The sequence below is a fragment of the Lichenostomus cassidix genome, unplaced genomic scaffold (assembly GCF_008360975.1).
Source record: "Lichenostomus cassidix isolate B80296 unplaced genomic scaffold, HeHo_3.0 HiC_scaffold_851, whole genome shotgun sequence".
Lineage (NCBI taxonomy): Eukaryota > Metazoa > Chordata > Aves > Passeriformes > Meliphagidae > Lichenostomus > Lichenostomus cassidix.
Window position 1 is genome coordinate 164,016 of NW_028147636.1, and position 18,211 is coordinate 182,226.

General features: G+C 52.9%; 1 protein-coding gene across 3 annotated transcripts; it reads right to left on the reverse strand.

The window, feature by feature from the left end:
- Nucleotides 1-659: 659 nt before the first annotated feature.
- On the reverse strand, nucleotides 660-17,240 carry DEDD (death effector domain containing). 3 transcript variants are annotated; one of them, XR_014848847.1, is made up of 5 exons: nucleotides 8,899-9,293; nucleotides 7,572-7,679; nucleotides 6,357-6,500; nucleotides 2,164-2,986; nucleotides 660-1,773 (listed from the first exon to the last, which is right to left on the reverse strand). XR_014848847.1 is itself a non-coding variant. In XM_085047723.1 (5 exons), exons 2-5 carry the CDS (start codon nucleotides 9,266-9,268, stop codon nucleotides 2,610-2,612), a joined length of 999 nt encoding a protein of 332 aa, XP_084903849.1. In that variant the 5' UTR covers nucleotides 9,269-9,274; nucleotides 16,063-17,240; the 3' UTR covers nucleotides 949-2,609. The 3 variants fall into 3 exon arrangements, 2 of the variants coding, with proteins under 2 accessions (XP_084903849.1, XP_084903848.1); XM_085047723.1 differs by adding an exon at nucleotides 16,063-17,240 and having other exon boundaries at nucleotides 949-2,986; nucleotides 8,899-9,274; XM_085047722.1 differs by having other exon boundaries at nucleotides 949-2,986.
- Between the last annotated feature and the right edge of the window lie 971 nt (nucleotides 17,241-18,211).

Sequence of the window (18,211 nt, forward strand, 5' to 3'; positions counted from 1 at the left end):
CCCAAATTCAGCCCCAAATCTCCATTAAATTCAGTCCCAAACTTGCCCTAAAACTGCCCCAAATCAGTTCTGAATCTGCATCAGCTCAGCCCCAAATCATCCCAAATTTGCACCAAATCAGCACTTTTGGCCCCAAAATGGAACAGCACATTTCCCACCCCCTCCTTTTGGGGTTCCCTCCTTTTTTTGGGGTTTCCCCCAATTTTGGAGGTCGCCTGGAGGTGACATCAGCACCCTAAAATCCAGATTTTACCTTAATTTCCCCCAAATCAGTGCTTTTCTCCCCAAAAGCTCAGGGCTCCCCACCCCTTTTTTGGGGAATTTCCCCTTTTTTTTGGGGAATTTCCCCTTTTTTTTGGGGAATTTCCCCTTTTTGGGGGGAATTTCCCCTTTTTTGGGGGTCCTGGGGGGAGGAATTTCCTTTTAATAAAATCTGAAAAATACAAAAATCCCAGGAAATGACCCCAAAGTGTGGAGGAGTTTGTGGTGAAGGATTGGGGAAAACCCTGAACCCCCAAATGCTGGGTGGGAATGGGGAGAAAAACAGGGAAAATGGGAAAAAATCAAATCCCTGTTGCATTGTGGAGGAAATGGGAATTTTTTTGGGGGGAAATGAGGATTTTGGCAAAGAAAAAGGGAATTTTGGGGGGAAATCACCGTTTGTTTTCATCGTTGTTTTTAATGGATATAAAAGAGGGAAAAAACCATGGAAAACACAAGGAAAAGGAGGAATTGACAGAGAAAAATGAGGAATTCTGGAATTTTCCACACCTCAAATCCCAGCAAGCTGCACAATGGGATTTTCACCTTTTCTGTTATTTTTAATGGATGGAAAAGAAAATAAAATGGGGAAAAAAGGGAAAAATCATGGAAAACACGAGGAGGAGGAGGAATTGACAGGGAAAAGTGAGGAATTCTGGAATATTCCATTTTCCCAACACTTCCCAAACCTCAAATTCCCAAATCCCACTGTGCCTCTCACGTTTATCAATGGGATTTTTGCCTTTTTGTCGCAATTTTTAATGGATAGAAAATAACAGAAAATGGGAAAAAGTGAGAAAAAACAGAAAACACAAGGAGAAGGAAGAATTTATAGGGAAAAGTGAGGAATTTTGGAATATTCCATTTTTCCAGAGTTTTTCACATCTCCAATCCCCAAATCCCAATGTGCCTTTCTGGTTCATTAATGGGATTTTTGCCTTTTTTCTGCTGTTTTTAATGAATACAAAAAAACAGAAAATGGGAAAAATCATGAAAAATACAAGGAGAATGAGGAATTGACAGGGAAAAGTGAGGAATTCTGGAATATTCCATTTTTCCAGAGTTTTTCACACCTCCAGTCCCCAAATCCCAGAGCACCTCTCATGTCCATCAATAGGATTTTTTCCTTTTTTCTGCCGTTTTTAATGGATACAAAAGAACAGAAAATGGGGAAAAAGAGAAAAATTATGGAAAACATAAGGAGAATGAGGAACTGACAGGGAAAAGTGAGGAATTCTGGAATATTCCATTTTTCCACAGCTTCCCAAACCTCAAATTCCCAAATCCCAATGTGCCTTTCTGGTTCATTAATGGGATTTTTGCCTTTTTTTCTGCCGTTTTTAATGAATACAAAAGAACAGAAAATGGGAAAAATCATGGAAAATACAAGGAGAATGAGGAACTGACAGGGAAAAGTGAGGAATTCTGGAATTTTCCATTTTTCCAGAGTTTTTTACACCTCCAATCCCCAAATCTCACTATCTACCTCATGTCCATCAATGGGATTTTTGCCTTTTTTTCTGCCATTTTTAATGGATACAAAAGAACAGAGAATGGGAAAAAGTCATGGAAAATACATGGAGATTGAAGAATTAACAGGGAAAAGTGAGGAATTCTGGAATATTCCATTTTTCCAGAGTTTTTCACACCTCCAATCCCCAAATCCCAGAGCACCTCTCATGTCCATCAAGAGGATTTTTTCCTTTTTTCTGCCGTTTTTAATGGATAAAAAAGAACAGAAAATGGGGGAAAAAGAGAGAAAAATTATGGAAAACATAAGGAGAATGAGGAACTGACAGGGAAAAGTGAGGAATTCTGGAATATTCCATTTTTCCAGAGCTTCCCAAACCTCAAATTCCCAAATCCCACTGTGCCTTTCTGGTTCATCAATGGGATTTTTGCCTTTTTTCTGCCGTTTTTAATGCATACAAAAGAACAGAAAATGGGAAAAATCATGAAAAATACAAGAAGGAGGAACTGACAGGGAAAAGTGAGGAATTCTGGAATATTCCATTTTCCCAACGCTTCCCACACCTCCAATCCCCAAATCCCAGAGCACCTCTCATGTCCATCAATAGGATTTTTGCCTTTTTTCTGCCGTTTTTAATGGATACAAAAGAAAAACCAGGAGCAGGGAAAACAGGAGGAGGGAAAAAACCCATGGAAAAAAAAACAAACCACAAGGAGAACCCAGCAGGAACCCCAAAAACCCTCCAAATCCCAGCTCACCCCACACCTCCAACCCCTCCATCCACACCTCAGCTCCAACACCCCTCCGGACCAAGCTGGAAAAACCGCGAAAACCGGGAAAAATTGAGGAAAAATCAGGGAAAAAACCCCCAAATCCCTCAAGGAGCCGTGTGGAGCATCAAGTTCCTGAGGAGTTTCTGGCGGCCCAACTCGTAATCCTCCTCGTCCACGTTGACCAGCAGCTTGATGGCCTCGTGGCCCACGGCCTGTTTGAGCGAGTCCGTGATGAAGACGCCCTTGAGCGCCTCGAGCAGCGAGCCGTTGATGTAATCCCTCCAGAAGGCGTCGAGGTAGGTGAGCTCCGAGAACTTGATGTCGCAGATGATGGAGCCCAGGTCACGGGATTTCAGGATGGTGTTGGCCTGGTTGAAGCGCTCGAACTGCCGCTCCAGAGGGTCCTGCTTGTTGGAGAAGACGTTGCCGTGCAGCGCCGAGTCGTGCTGGCAGTACTCGGCGCGGACGCGCAGCCGGATGTCTGGAAAAGGGGGGGATTGGGGGATTTAGGGGGGTTTTGGGGTGGTTGTGGGGTGCATGTGTGGCTGGTTGTCTGGGGAATGGGGAAATTTGGGGATTTAGGGGGTTTTTAGGGGTTTTTGGGTTGATTGTGGGGTGCACATGCAGCCGGATGTCTGGGTAATGGGGGAAAAGGGGATTTTTAGGGGTTTAGGGGATTTGGGGTGGTTGGGATTGGGGGATGAGGGTGGGAAAGGCAGGCGCAGCTGGATGTCTGGAAAATGGGGGAATTTGGGGATTTAGGGGTTTTGGGGTGGTTGTGGGGTGCATGTGCAGGTGGATGTGTGGAAAATGGGGGAGAAAGGGGTTTTAGGGGTTTTGGGGGTTTTGGGGTGGTTGTGGGGTGCGTGCAGGTGGATGTCTGGGGAATGGGGAAATTTGGAGATTTAGGAGGGTTTTGGGGTGGTTGTGGGGAGCATGCACAGCTGGATGTCTGGAAAATGGGGGATTGGGGGGGATTTAGGGGGTTTTGGGGGTTTTGGGGTGGTTGGGATTGGGGGAGAAGGGTGGGAAAGGCAGGCACAGCTGGATGTGTGGGGAAAAGGGATTTAGGGGGTTTTGGGGAGTTTTTGGGGTGCATGTGCAGGTGGATGTCTGGGGAATGGGGAAAAAGGGGATTTAGGGGGATTTTTAGGGGTTTTTGGGTGGGTTGTGCGGTGCACGTGCAGCTGGATGTCTGGAAAATGGGGGATTGGGGATTTAGGGGTTTTGGGGGTTTTAGGGGTGCTTGTGGGGTGCATGCGCAGCTGGATGTCTGGGGAAGGAAGGGAGAAAGGGGATTTTTAGGGGTTTTGGGGGTTTTGGGGTGGTTGTGGGGTGCACATGCAGCCGGATGTCTGGGAATGGGGGATTTTTAGGGGGGTTTAGGGGATTTGGGGTGGTTGGGATTAGGGAGGACAGTAGGAAAGGCAGGCATAGCCAGATGTCTGGGGAATGGAGAAATAAGGGGATTTAGGGGTTTTGGGGGTTTTTGGGGTGGTTGTGGGGAGCACGTGCAGCCGGATGTCTGGGGAATGGGGAAATTTGGGGATTTCGGGGTTTTAGGAGTGTTTTGGGGTGGTTGGGATTGGGGAGAACGGTGTGGGGCACATGTGCAGGTGGATGTGTGGGGGAAAAGGGGATTTAGGGGGATTTTAGGGGTTTTTGGGGTGGTTGGGATTGGGGGAGGAGGGTGGGAAAGGCAGGCATAGCTGGATGTGTGGGGAATGAGAGTAAAAAAGGGGATTTAGGGGGATTTTAGGGTTTTTTGGGGTGGTTGTGGAGTGCACGTGCAGCTGGATGTCTGGGGAATGGGGAAATAAGGGAATTTTTAGGGGGGTTTGGGGGTTTGGGGTGGTTGGGATGGGGGAAGGGTGTGGGGCACATGTGCAGGTGGATGTGTGGGATTTAGGGGTTTTGGGGGGATTTAGAGGATTTGGGATGGTTGGAATTGGGGGATGAGGGTGGGAAAGGCAGGCACAGCTGGATGTCTAGGGAATGGCAAAATAAGGGGATTTAAGGGGTTTTGGGGGTTTTGGGGTGGTTGGGATTGGGGGATGAGGGTGGGAATGGCAGGCACAGCTTGGTGTGTGGGGAAAATGGGAATTTAGGGGGTTTTGGGGATTTATGGGGTGGTTGTGGGGTGCATGTGCAAGCTGGTTGTCTGGGGAATGGGGGAAATCTGGGGATTTAGGGGGTTTTAGGGGTGGTTGTGCAGTGCATGTGCAGCCAGATGTCTGGGGAATAGGGGAAATCGGGTCCATTCCCAATCCCATTCCTGTTCCCATTCCCAATTTCCCAGTGTCTCACTGCAGGACTGTTTCTCTAAAATCCATTCCCAATCCCATTCCCCAATCCCCCAATCCCAATCCCATTTCCAATCCCAATCCCACCGCAGGTCTGTTTCTCTTTAGGACCCAATCCCATTCCCCAGTCCCAATCCCAAACTCACCTCAAGTCTGTTTCTCTTTAGGATCCATTCCTGTTCCCAATAACATTCCCCAATCCCCCAACCCCAATCCCCCATTCCCTCACCGTGGGTCTGTTTCTCTTTAGGATCTAATCCCAATCCCAATTCCAATCCCAATCCCCCACTCTCTCACCACAGGTCTCTTTCTCTTTAGGATCCATTCCCATTCCCAATCCTGTTCCCCATTCCCAATCCCCCAGTCCCGTTCCCATATTTCCTCACTGCAGGTCTGTTTCCCTTTAGGATCCATTCCTGTTCCCAATCCCAATCCCCATCCCAGTCTCACCACAGGTCTATTTCTCTTTAGGATCCAATCCCAATCCCATTCCCAATCCCCCAATCCCAATCCCGATCCCAGTCTCACTGCAGGTCTGTTTCTCTTTAGGGTCCATTCCTGTTCCCAATCCCATATTCCCATTCCCATTCCCAATCCCAATCCCAACCCCAATCCCCCATTCCCTCACCAAGGGTCTGTTTCTCTTTCGGATCCATTCCCATTCCCAATCCCACATTCCCATTCCCAATCCCCATCCCAATCCCCCCGCAGGTCTGTTTCTCTTTAGGATCCATTCCCGTTCCCATTCCCAATCCCCATCCCGATCCCAATCTCACCACAGGTCTCTTTCTCTTTACTGTCCATTCCCAATCCCAATCCCATTCCCAACCCCAGTCTCACCGCAGGTCTGTTCCTCTTTAGGATCCATTCCCATTCCCAATCTCACATTCCTGTTCCCATTCCAATCCCATTCCCCAATCCCCCATTCCCAACCCCAATCCCACATTCCCTCACCGCAGGTCTGTTCCTCTTTAGGATCCATTCCCATTCCCAATCTCACATTCCTGTTCCCATTCCCAATCCCATTCCCCAATCCCCCATTCCCAACCCCAATCCCCCATTCCCTCACCAAGGGTCTGTTTCTCTTTAGGATCCATTCCCATTCCCAATCCCAATCCCCCAATCCCATTCCCAATCCCCCAACCCCAATCCCAATCCCGACCCCACTCTCACCGCAGGTCTGTTTCTTTTTAGGATCCAATCCCATTCCCAATCCCGTTCCCGTTCCCAATCCTGTTCCCAATCCCAATCCTACCGCAGGTCTGTTTCTCTTTAGGATCCAATCCCAATCCCATTCTCAATCCCCCCAATCCCAACCCCAATCCCCCATTCCCAATCCCGATCCTGCTCTCACTGCAGGTCTGTTTCTCTTTAGGATCCAATCCCATTCCCGATCCCCCAATCCCATTCCCATTCCCAATCCCCCATTCCCGACCCCAATCCCACATTCCCTCACCGCAGGTCTGTTTCTCTTTAGGATCCATTCCCATTCCCAATCCCATTCCCAATCCCATTCCCAGCCCCAATCCCGATCCCCCATTCCCTCACCGCAGGTCTGTTTCTCTTTCGGGTCGGGGGTCGCTGACTTCCTGCGTTTCCGCTGGTTGCCCAGCAGGCTCCTGGCTCTGCCCTGCCGCTTGGGGGCCAGCGGGGGCGCGGGGGGGCAGCACAGCGACGGCTGGGGGGCAGGCACTGCCAAATGGGGGAAAAAATGGGGTTAGAGACCCTAAATCCCACCCTACAGACCCCAAATCCCACCCCCTGGGGCAGCACAGCGACGGCTGGGGGGCAGGCACTGCCAAATGGGGGAAAAATGGGGTCAATCCCACCCTAGAGATCCCAAATCCCACCCGGGGGGCAGCACAGTGACGGCTGGGGGGCAGGCACTGGGGTATAGGGGGAAAAATGGGGTCAATCCCACCCTACAGACCCCAAATCCCACCCTAGAGATCCCAAATCCCACCCCATGGGGCACCACAGTGACGGCTGGGGGGCAGGCACTGGGGTACAGGGGATAAATGGGGTCAATCCCACCCTACAGACCCCAAATCCCACCCCAGGGGGCAGCACAGTGACGGCTGGGGGGCAGGCACTGGGATAGGAGGGACAGTGAGGTTAGGGACACTAAATCCCACCCTAGAGAGCTCAAATCCTGCCCTAGAGACCCCAAATCCATCCAGGGACACCCCAATTCCCCCCAGGGGCAGCACAGGGAACGTGTGGGGAGCAGGCACTGGGGAAGGGGGAAACAATGGGGTCAAGGACCTCAAATCTGATAGGGAACCCCAAATCCCACCAGAGACTCCAAATCCCACCCCAGGGGAAAGCACAGGGATTGCTGGGGGGGTGATGACCCCAAAAGGGGGGATGATCCCAAAAGGAGGATGATGACCCTAAAGGGGGGGTGACGACCCCAAAGAGGGAATGGCAACAATCCCAAAGGGGGATTGGTGACCCCAAGAGGGGATAGTGATGACCCCAAAGGATTGGTGACCCCAAAGGGAGGATGATGACCCCAAAGGCGGATTGGTGACCCTAAAGAGGGGATAGTGATGACCCCAAAGAGGGGATGATGACCCCAAAGGATGATGACAACCTCAAAGGGAGGATGATGACCCCAAAGCCGGGCTGGTGACCCTAAAGGATGATGATGACCCCCAAAGGGAGGATGATGACCCCAAAGAGGGGATGGTGACCCCAAAGGGCGGACGGTGACCCCAAAGGGAGGATGGTGACCCCAAGGGGACAATGGTGACCCCATACCTGATTTGTGGGGGTGGCCCAGGCCGGGCGGGGTCCCCCCAGGCGCTCGGGGGGTGACATAGCGAATGGACGTCTCCTCCAGGTACTTGTCCACCAGGTCCGGGCACACTGCGGGGACAGCGGCAATGTCACCGGGATGGCACCGGGATGTCACAGGAATGGCACCAGGTTGTCATTGGGATGGCACTGGCAATGTCATCGGGATGTCAGCGGAATGTCATGGGGATGGCACCAGGAATGTCATTGGGATGGCACTGGGATGGTACTGGGATGTCATTGGAATGTCATTGGGAAGGTATTGGGATGCCACCAGGAATGTCATCGGGATGGCAGCGGGATGTCACAGGGAATGTCACAGGAATGGCACTGGGATGGCACTGGGATGGCACGGGAACAGCACCATGATGTCATCAGGATGGCACCAGAATGTCATCGGGATGGCACCAGAATGTCATTGGGAATGGCACTGGGATGGCACCAGGAATGTCACAGAAATGTCATCAGGATGGCACCGGAATGTCATCGGGATGTCACGGGAACATCATGGGAACAATCCTCTGGGGATCCCAAACCCAAGCGTTCGGGATGGGGCTGCTATCGCGACAGTACAGGGCAGCCTATCGCGATATTGTAGGGCAGCCTATCGCGACATAGAGCAGCTTATCGCAATATAGGGCAGCCTATCGCGACAGTGATCCCCCCATTGCAACAGTGACCCTGGCACTCCCCCAGCCCCCCCCATATCGCGATATATCATGACAGACACTCACCTGGCTGCCTCCACTCGAGACTGACACAGGGCAGCAGGTCGTGGTGGGTGATGATGTCACCATGTCACCCCAGTGACCCCATATACTGCAGTATGTGACAATTACCCCATATCACAACAACGACCCCCCATATCGCGATATATCGTGACAGACACTCACCTGGCCTTCTCCTTTCCAGGCTGACATAGGGCAGCAGGTCATGGCGGGTGATGATGTGACTCCATATATCACAATACCACCCCCATATAGCACGATAACGACTCCCCATATCGCGATATATCGCGACTGGACTCACCGGGCCGCCTCCTCTTGAGGCTGACGTAGAGCAGCAGGTCGTGGCAGGTGATGATGTCACCCCATATATCGCAATAATGACTTCCCATATCACGATAATAACTCCCCGTATCACGATATATCGCACCAGACACTCACCAGGCCACCTCCTCTTGAGGCTGCCGTAGGGCAGCAGGTCGTGGCGGGTGATGATGTCACCCCAGTGACCCCATATATCGCAATAGTAACTCCCTGTATCACGATATATCGCGACAGACACTCACCGGGCCGCCTCCTCTTGAGGCTGACGTAGGGCAGCAGGTCGTGGCGGGTGATGATGCGCAGCAGCTGCAGCAGCTGCCGCAGGTTGCTCTCGTCGCAGCGGCCCTGCCGCTCCAGGGCCAGCAGGAAGTCGCGGCCGGAGCGGATGCGGCCGCGCTCGGCCTCGTCCAGCACGTCCACGAACAGGAAGGACAGCACGCGGACGTCGCGGTGGGTCAGCTGCGCGCCCACGATGTCGAACATGCGGTGCAGCGAGTACAGCCCCTGCTCGCGCTCGCCGCGCTCCTCCGGCCACGGCACCGCGCCGCCGGGGCTACCGGGGCCACCGGGGCCAGCGGCCGGGCCAGCGGCGCCGCGCTTGCGGCCTGCCATGGGCACCTGGGGACAAGGGGGACATGGGGTTAGGGACTGGAGTGGGACATGGTTCCTGTCACTGTCACTGCTGTGCTTGCGGCCAGCCATGGGCACCTGGGGACAGATATGGGGTCAGAGATTGGGGACATGGTGCTGTCACTGTCACCGCGCTTGCGGCCAGCCATGGACACCTGGGGATAGATATGGGGTCAGAGACTGGGGACATGGTGCTGTCATTGTCACTGCCACGCTTGCAGCCTGCTATGGGCACCTGGGGACAATGGGGACAATGGACATGGGGTCAGGAACTGTCCTGTCACTGTCACCTCTGCGCTTGCGGCCCGCCATGGGCACCTGGGGACAATGGGGACAATGGATATGGGGTCAGTGAGATATGGGGTCAGGGACTGGGGACACAGCCCTGTCATTGTCACCTCTGTGCTTCAGGCCAGCCATGGGCACCTGGGGACAGATATGGGGTCAGGGATTGGTGACACAGCCCTGTCACTGTCACTGCTGCTCTTGCAGCCAGCCATGGGCATCTGGGGACAATGGGGACAATGGGATATGGGGTCAAGGACTGGGGACACAGCCCTGTCATTGTCGCCTCTGTGATTGCGGCCTGCCATGGGCACCTGGGGACAATGGATATGGGGTCAGGGATTGGTGACACGGCCCTGTCATTGTCACCTCTGCGCTTCCAGCCCGCCATGGGCACCTGGGGACAATGGGGACAATGGATGTGGGGTCAGTGAGACATGGGGTCAGGGACTGGGGAGGGACACGGCCTTGTCATTGTCACTGCATTTCTGGCCCGCCATGGGCACCTGGGGACACACAGATATGGGGTCAGTGGGACATGGGGTCAGTGGGACATGGGGTCAGTGAGATATGGGGTCAGTGGGACATGGGGTCAGGCCCTGCTCGCTGTGCTCCTTCAGCCAACCCCAATCCTGTGGGTTTCCAACGGGATCCACTCAGAATCCTAACCCCAATCCCTGTGGGTTTCCACGAAGGATCCTGTAGGATCCCAACCCCAATCCCTGTGGGTTTGCCAACTGAACCCAATGGGATCCTGACCCCATCCCTGTGGGTTTCCAGTGCAATCCTGACCCTAATCCCAGCGGTTTGCCAGTGGAGCCCAATGAGATCCTGACCCCAATCCCTGTGCTCTTCCAGTAAATCCCAACCCCAATCCCTGAGATTTCCCATCAGGATCCATCAGGATCCCAACCCCAAACCTGTGGGTTTCTGGGAAAATCCTGACCCCAATCCCTGAAATTTCCAGGAAAATCCCAACTCCAATCCCTGTGGTTTTCCAGGAAGGATCCAATGGGATCCCAACCCCAATCCCTGTGGTTTCCCAGTCAGATCCCAACCCCAATCTCTGTTGTTTTCCAGCAAAATCCAGCAGAATCCCAACCCCAATCTCTGTTGTTTTCCAGCAAAATCCCAACCCAAATCCCTGTGGGTTTCCAGCAGAATTCCAACCCCAATCTCTGTGCTCTTCCACTCCATCCCAACCCCAATCCCTGCAGTTTTCCAGCAGGATCCATCAGGATCCCAACCCCAATCCCTGTGGGTTTCCAGCAGAATCCCAACCCCAATCCCTGAGATTTCCCAACAGGATCCAATAGGATCCCAACCCCAAACCCTGTGGGTTTCCAGTGGGATCCCAACCCAAATCCCTGAGATTTCCATCAGAATCCCAATCCCTGGGATTTCCCAGTAGGATCTATTGGGATCCAAACCCAAATCCCTGAGGTTTCCAGTGGGATCCCAACCCAAATCCCTGAAGTTTTCCAATAGGATCCTGACCCCAATCCCTGTGGTTTTCCAGTGGAATCCAATGGGATCCTGACCCTAATCCCTGAGATTTTCCATCAGGATCCACCCCCTGCCCTTTCCCTGGACCCAAAATAAAGGGAAAACACTGAGATAACAGCAGCAATTCCCACCCATCCCCAATTCCCAGAAAATCCCTGGAAAAAACAACCTGGCATCACCTCCAGGTGGGAAAAACGGGATTGGGAAGCTGTCATCCTGATTTTTTAGGGATTTTTCTTGAAAAATCTCCTTTTTTCCCCACATTTGGGGATTAAATTGAGTCAATCCAAGGCAAAAATTGGGGGAAAATCCTTGGATTCTTCAGCACCAATCACTTTGCAATGATGCTGGATTGTTTTCCTCCCATGGAAATTAAAAAAAGCAGGAATTTGGTGTCATTCTGCCTGAAAATCCAGAGAAATCTGGGAAAAATGAGGTTTTGTGGAAGTGCTGATCCCTGGAAAGAGGAAATTTTGGGATAAAACTTCCCAAAATTCTGTTAAAAATTAATTTTAAATGAATTTAAAATAATTTAAAATAACGTTAAAAATTAAAAGAACTGTTAAATTCCCTCCCAAGCAGGGAATTCCAGCTGTGGAGGAAATCCAAAAATCCCAAAATCCCTCAGAAAATCCCATCCCACCCAACTGCTGAGGCTCTGCCGGGAAGAGAATTCCAGCAGCATTCAAATAATTTTGGGAGAACGGGAAAAACGAGTTCTGGAGCTTCCTGGAGCTCATCCCCATGGGATCCTCAGGGATATCTGGGATTTTTCCCACCAAATTCAGGCCAAACCTGCCCGAAATTCCACATTATCCCGGAAAATCCCAGCCTGGGTGGGGAGAAAAAGCCCAAATCCCAATTTTTAGGTGAATTTTCCATGGAAAATGGACTTGGGGGAATCTCTGGGTGAACTTTTCCATCCCAATTCCCAGTGGGAATTCTGCCTTGGGATTCCTGGTTTTTCCCAGGATCCCAAGGCATGACAGGGATGGGAATAATTCCCAAAAAACCCTCAAAAATCAGGATTAATCCCTGATTTTCCTCTTTGAAGAGGGATTTTTTGGGGAATTCCTCCTCCTAAATCCACCTGGAATCCCAGCAGAGTCATTCCCAGTCGGGATAAATTGGATTTCTGGGAAAAAAGGAAGGCTGGGGAGGGAGGAGGAGGAAGTTCCTGACAAAATCTCCCTGAGGAAAAGCAGCACATGGAAAAGCTGCTCTTCCAGGGGCTGCTTTGGGGTGGAATTTGGGAATTCTGAGCCTCTGGAATCAGCTGGGAAATGGGAATTTTATTCCTATTCAATCCTTTGTTTCCAATTTTTCCCTGGTTGATCCCAAATGTCACTCCAGCCCCGAATTCCAAAGGAATTCCCAAAAAAAACATTCCCAGAGCAGTGAGAGGAGCCTGGGATTGACCCGTGGTGACTTTTCCAGGAGGGAATAATTAGTGCCAGGAGGGATAATTGGATAGAGCAGGGAGGGAGGGAATTCCTATGGATTAAATCCCGAACTTTGGGAGCCATCAGGACCCTCTGGATCAATTCTGAACCTCTCCAGATTCATCCCAAACTTCCCCAAATCCATCCAGAACCTCTCCAAATCCACCCTGAACCTCCCTGGATCCATCAGGACCCTCTGGATTCTTCCCAAGTTTTCCATGATCCATCCCAGACTTTTCCAGATCCATCCTGAACTTCCCTGGATCCATCAGGACTCTCTGGATCAATCCCAAACTTCCTTGGATCAATCCTGAGCCTCCCAAGATCCATCCTGAACTTCCCCAGATCCATCCCAAATTTCCCTGGATGCATCCTGAACCTCCTTGGATGCATCAGGACCTTCTGGATCAATCCTGAACCTCTCTAGACTCATCCCAAATTTCCCTGGATCCACCCCAAGCTTCCCTAGATTCATCCTGAGCCTCTCCAGATCCATCCCAAACTTCCCTAGATCCCTCCCAGACCTCCCCAGATTCATCCCAAACTTCCATGGATCCATCCTGACCTCTTCAGATCAATCCCAAACCTCCCTGAATCCCTCCTGAACTTCCCCAGATCCCTCCCAAATTTCCCTGGATCGTTTTCAGCCTTCCCTGGGTCCATCCCAGACTTCCTTGGATCAATCCTGAGCCTCTCCAGATCCATCCCAAATTTCCCTGGATCCATCTAGAGCCTCCAGATTTATCCCAAACCTCCCTGAATGCTCCTGAACCTCCCCAGATTCATCCCAAACTTCTCTGGATCCATCCCAAACTTCCCTAAATCCATCCCAAACTTCCCTGGGTTCATCCTGAGCCTCTCCAAATCCACACCGATCCTCCCTGGATCCATCAGGACCCTCTGGATTCTTCCCAAACTTTCTTAGATCCCTCCTGAACCTCTCCAGATTCATCCCAAATTTCCCTGGATCCATGAGGACCCTCTGGATTCATCCCAGACTTCCTCAGAACAATCCTGAGCCTCCCTGGATCCATCCTGAGCCTTTCCAGATTAATCCCAAATTTCCTTAGATTCATCCCAAACCTCCCTGAATCCCTCCTGAACCTCTCCAGGTCCCTCCCAAACTTCCCTGGGTCCATCAGGAGCCTCTGGATCCTTCCCAAGCTTCCCTAGATTCATCCTGAGCCTCTCCAGATCCATCCCAAACCTCCCTGAATCCCTCCCAAACTTCCCTGGATCCATCAGGACCCTCTGGATCAGCCCTGAGATTCTCCAGATCCATCCCAAACCTCCCTGAATCCATCCCAAACCTCCCCAGATTCATCCCAAACTTCCTTGGATCCATCCTGAGCCTTTCCAGATCCATCCCAAACCTCCCCAAATCCCTCCTGAACCTCCCCAGAATCATCCCAAACTTCCCTGGAACAATCAGGACCTGCTGGATTCATCCCAAACTTCCTTGGATCAATCTTGAGCCTCCCTGGATCCATCCAGAACCTCCCCAGATTCATCCCAAACTTCCCTGAATCCATCAGGACCCTCCAGATCCATCCTGAGCCTCTCCAAATCCATCCCAAACTTCCCTAGATCCATCCTGAACCTCTTCAGATCCATCCTGAACCTCCCTGGATCCACCAGGATCCTCTGGATCCATCCTGAGACTCTCCAAATTCATCCCAAACCTCACTGAATCCCTCTCAAACCTCTCCAGATCCATCCCAAACTTCTCTGGATCCACAAGAAGCCTCTGGATCCATCCTGGGCCTCTCTATTATCCATCCCACACTTCCCAAGATCCATGTTGAGCTTCCCCAGATCAATCCCAAATTTCCCCAGATCCATCCTGAACCTCCCTGGATCCCTCAGGACCCTCTGGATCCATCCTGAGACTCTCCAGATGCATCCCAAACCTCTCCAGGTTCATCCCAAATTTCCCTGGATCCCTCCCAAGATTCCCTAGATTCATCCCAAACTTCCCTGGAACAATCAGGACTCTCTGGATCCATCCTGACCTCTCCAGATCCATCCCAAACTTCCTTAAATCCATCCCAAACCTCTCCAGGTTCATCCCAAACTTCCCTGGATCCCTCAGGACCCTCTGGATCCATCCTGAGACTCTCCAAATTCATCCTGAACCTCCCTAAATCCACCCCAAATTTCTCTGGATCCATCAGGACTTCCCTGGATCAATCCTGAGCCTCCCTGGATCCCTCAGGACCCTCTAGATCCACCCTGAGACTCTCCAGATGCATCCCAAACCTCCCCAGATCCATCCCAAACGTCCCTAGATCCCTTCCAAGCTTCCTTAGGTTCATCCTGAACCTCCCAGGTCCATCCCAAACTTCCCTGGATCCATCAGGACCCTCTGGATCCATCCTGAGACTCTCCAAATCCATCCCAAACTTCCCAAGATCCATCTAGATCCATCCCAAACTTCCCTGAATTCCTCCCAAACCTCTCCAGATTCATCCCAAACTTCCCTGGATTCATTCTGAGCCTCTCCAGATCCATCCCAAGGCTCACTAAATCCATCCCAAACTTCCCTGGATCCACCCAGATTCATCCCAAACCTCCCCAGATCCATCCCAAACCTCTCCAGGTTCATCCCAAACCTCTCCAGGTTCATCCCAAACCTCTCCAGGTTCATCCCAAACCTCCCTAAATCCATCAGAACCCTCTGGATTAATCCCAAACTTCCTTGGATCCATCCTGAGACTCTCCAGATTCATCCCAAACCTCCCCAGATTCATCCCAAACTTCCCTAAATCCATCCCAAACCTCTCCAAATCCATCCCAAACCTCTCCAGGTTCATCCCAAACTTCCCCAGATCCATCCTGAACCCCTTCAGATCCATCCCAAACTTCCCTGGAACAATCAGGACCCTCTGGATCAATCCTGAGACTCTCCAAATTCATCCCAAGCCTCCCTAAATCCATCCCAAACCTCCCTGGATCCATCAGAACCCTCTGGATTCTTCCCCATCTTCCTTGGATCAGTCCTGAGACTCTCCAGATTCATCCCAAACCTCCCTAAATCCATCCCAAACCTCCCCAGATTCATCCCAAACTTCTCTGGAATAATCAGGACCCTCCAGATCCATCCTAAAACTCTCCAAATCCATCCCAAACCTCCCTAGAACAATCAGGACCCTCTGGATCCATCCCACACCTCTCCAGGTTCATCCCAAATTCCCCTGGATCCCTCCCAAGCTTGCCTAGATTCATCCCAAACCTCTCCAGATCCATCCCAAGCCTCCCTAAATCCATCCCAAACCTCCCTGGATCCATCAGAACCCTCTGGATTCTTCCCAATCTTCCTTGGATCCATCCTGAGACTCTCCAGATTCGTCCCAAACTTCCCTAAATTCATCCCAAACCTCTCCAAATCCATCCCAAATTTCCCTGGAACAATCAGAACCCCCTGGATCCATCCTAAAACTCTCCAGCTCCACCCCAAACCTCCCCAAATCCATCAGGACCTTTTGGATCCATCCCAAACCTCTGGAAAAATCCCCAAAAAAACCCTAAAAACCCCAAACCCACCTCAGGCAGGAGCAATCCCAGCCGTGCTCGGCTCCCGGAGCTGGAGCGATTTGAAGGAATCTTCTATCCCCTGGGCTTGGTTTGGTTTGTTGGGTTTTTTTGTTATTTCTTGATTGTTTTTTTTTTAAATAAAATTCCCCAAAAAAAAAATCCCAAAGTTCCTCTCGCGGCCGGAATTCCAGAGGTGGGGATCGCTGTCAGTCCTCGCGCTGCTCCACTGGCAGAAAACACCCAATTTTCCAAAAAAAAACCCTTTTTTTTTTCCTTCCTAATGAATAATCGACGGAGGAAAAGTCCGAGGTTTGTCCTTAAGTCATCGCTGGTTTCAGGGTCAGCATTCCCCGGGGAGGAATATCCCGAATTTCACGCGGATTTCGGGGAGATTTCAAAGGAAAAAACGCGAGGAAAAAACCAAAAAAACCTCACTCGGGCGAAGAAATCCTCCGAATTTCATGCCGCGCCTGGAATCGCGGGATTTTCCGCCCCGAAATCCCGGGAAAAACGGGGAAAAGCGCGGCTGGGAAACAGGAAAAAATACAAAACCAAACGGAAAGAAAGCGAGGATGTTGTCGCGGATTTTTTTGTCGCGTTTTTTTCACCCAAAATTACCAAATAAAGGGGGAAGGTCGGCGGGTTCCTCCCGGTAAAGCCCCGGGAGGCTCCGGTAAGACCCCAAAAAGGGGCCGGTGAGGCCTGAAAGGCCTCGGTTCGCCCTGGGAGCCCCGGTTGGACTCTAAAAGCTCCCGGTTAGGCCCCAAAAGGCGCCGGTTCAGTCCCGGCTCAGCCCCGGTAAGGCCCGGTTGGACCCCAAAAGGCTCCGGTCAAGCCCCGGTAAGGCCCCAAACGGCCCCGCGCAGCCCCGGTTGGGCCCCTAAAGGCCCCGGCGAGCCCCGCAAGGCCGCGGTTCAGCCCCGGTAAGGCCGCGCCAGGCCCCGGTAAGGCCGCGCTCCTCCCCCGGGGAGGCTCCGGTCAGGCCCCGGGGAGGCTCCGGCGGCGGCAGCGTCGCGAGGAGCGGCGGGGGGAGCGGCGGAGCCCCCCCTGCGGGCGGTGCCAGCCCCGCCGAGCGCCGGGGCCACTCGCGGCCCCTCAGGGCCCCTCAGGGCCGCCCAGCCCCGGCGCCGCCATCTTGGCTCCGTCCGCTCGCCTCCCCGCTCCCCGCGGGCGGCTCCGCGTGACGCAACTTCCGGCAGGCTGAGGCTCCGCCTACCGATTAGGCCACGCCCACATCCGGGCATCGCGCTCCCCGCCGCGGCTTCACGCCCATAGGGAAACACTGGAGGGGCGGCGCCATGTTGGGTGAGGGCAATATGGAGGATACATCCGGGTTACTCCGCGTTGGCTTCAGCGCCATTGGTTAATATGGGAGGGTGGGCGCCATGTTGGGTGAGGGCAGCCTGGCAGCGCGCGGACGCGTGGCGGCCTGGCCGCCATCTTGGAAACGGTGAGGCGGAGGCGCCGCCATCTTAACTGAGGGCGCAGCGGTCGGAAAGGAGAGGCCGGGGGGGTTAGGAGGAGATTTTGGGGCGTTTTGGGGTTTTTTGGGGAGTTTTGGGGACTGAGGGAGGGGAGGAGGAGGGCAGAGTGGGGATGGGGGTGGGGGGTTGCTGTGAGAGCGCTGGGGTGGGGTTGGTTGAGGGGGCTGGGTGGGGGTGAGGGGCGTGAGGGACAGTGAGGGGACAATGAGGGCACAAGGGGACAATAAGGAACAAGGTGGGGCTGTGAGGACAATCGCAGTGTCACGGGGACAGCGGGGACAATTCGGGACAAGGTGGGGCTGTGGGGACAAGGGAGGAACCCCTATCAGAGGAGGCGACAAGGAGGCCACCCTGGCGACAGGGAGGCGACACTGAGGCCACCCTGGCGACAAAGGGGGGGTGGGGCGGTGCCACTCCCTCCCTGCCCATCACCCCAGCGCTCCCCGCCCCCACCCAGGGTGTGGCACTTGACCTTTGCCCTCTCTGGGTGGGGACGGGCTGGGGACAGGGGGGTGACAATGCGACACGGGGGTGACCCGGGCGGGGTGGGGACAATGACACCGGGCGTGTCCCCTCAGCGATGGCACCGGGGGTGGCCCGGGCGTGTCGCCTCCCTGCCCGGTGCGGTACACCCGCAGGGCCCCACGCCCCACACCCAATTAGCTGTAATTAAC

Bases quoted from the DNA above. Each gene is read 5' to 3' on its own strand.
- DEDD (XM_085047723.1), bottom strand. From the start codon at position 9,268: ATGGCAGGCCGCAAGCGCGGCGCCGCTGGCCCGGCCGCTGGCCCCGGT. The intron at 7,680-8,898 runs GTGAGTGTCTGT...CTGTCCCCGCAG, and splicing joins CCTCAAGAGGAGGCGGCCCG to TGTGCCCGGACCTGGTGGAC. The intron at 6,501-7,571 runs GTATGGGGTCAC...CCCATTTGGCAG, and splicing joins GGGCCACCCCCACAAATCAG to TGCCTGCCCCCCAGCCGTCG.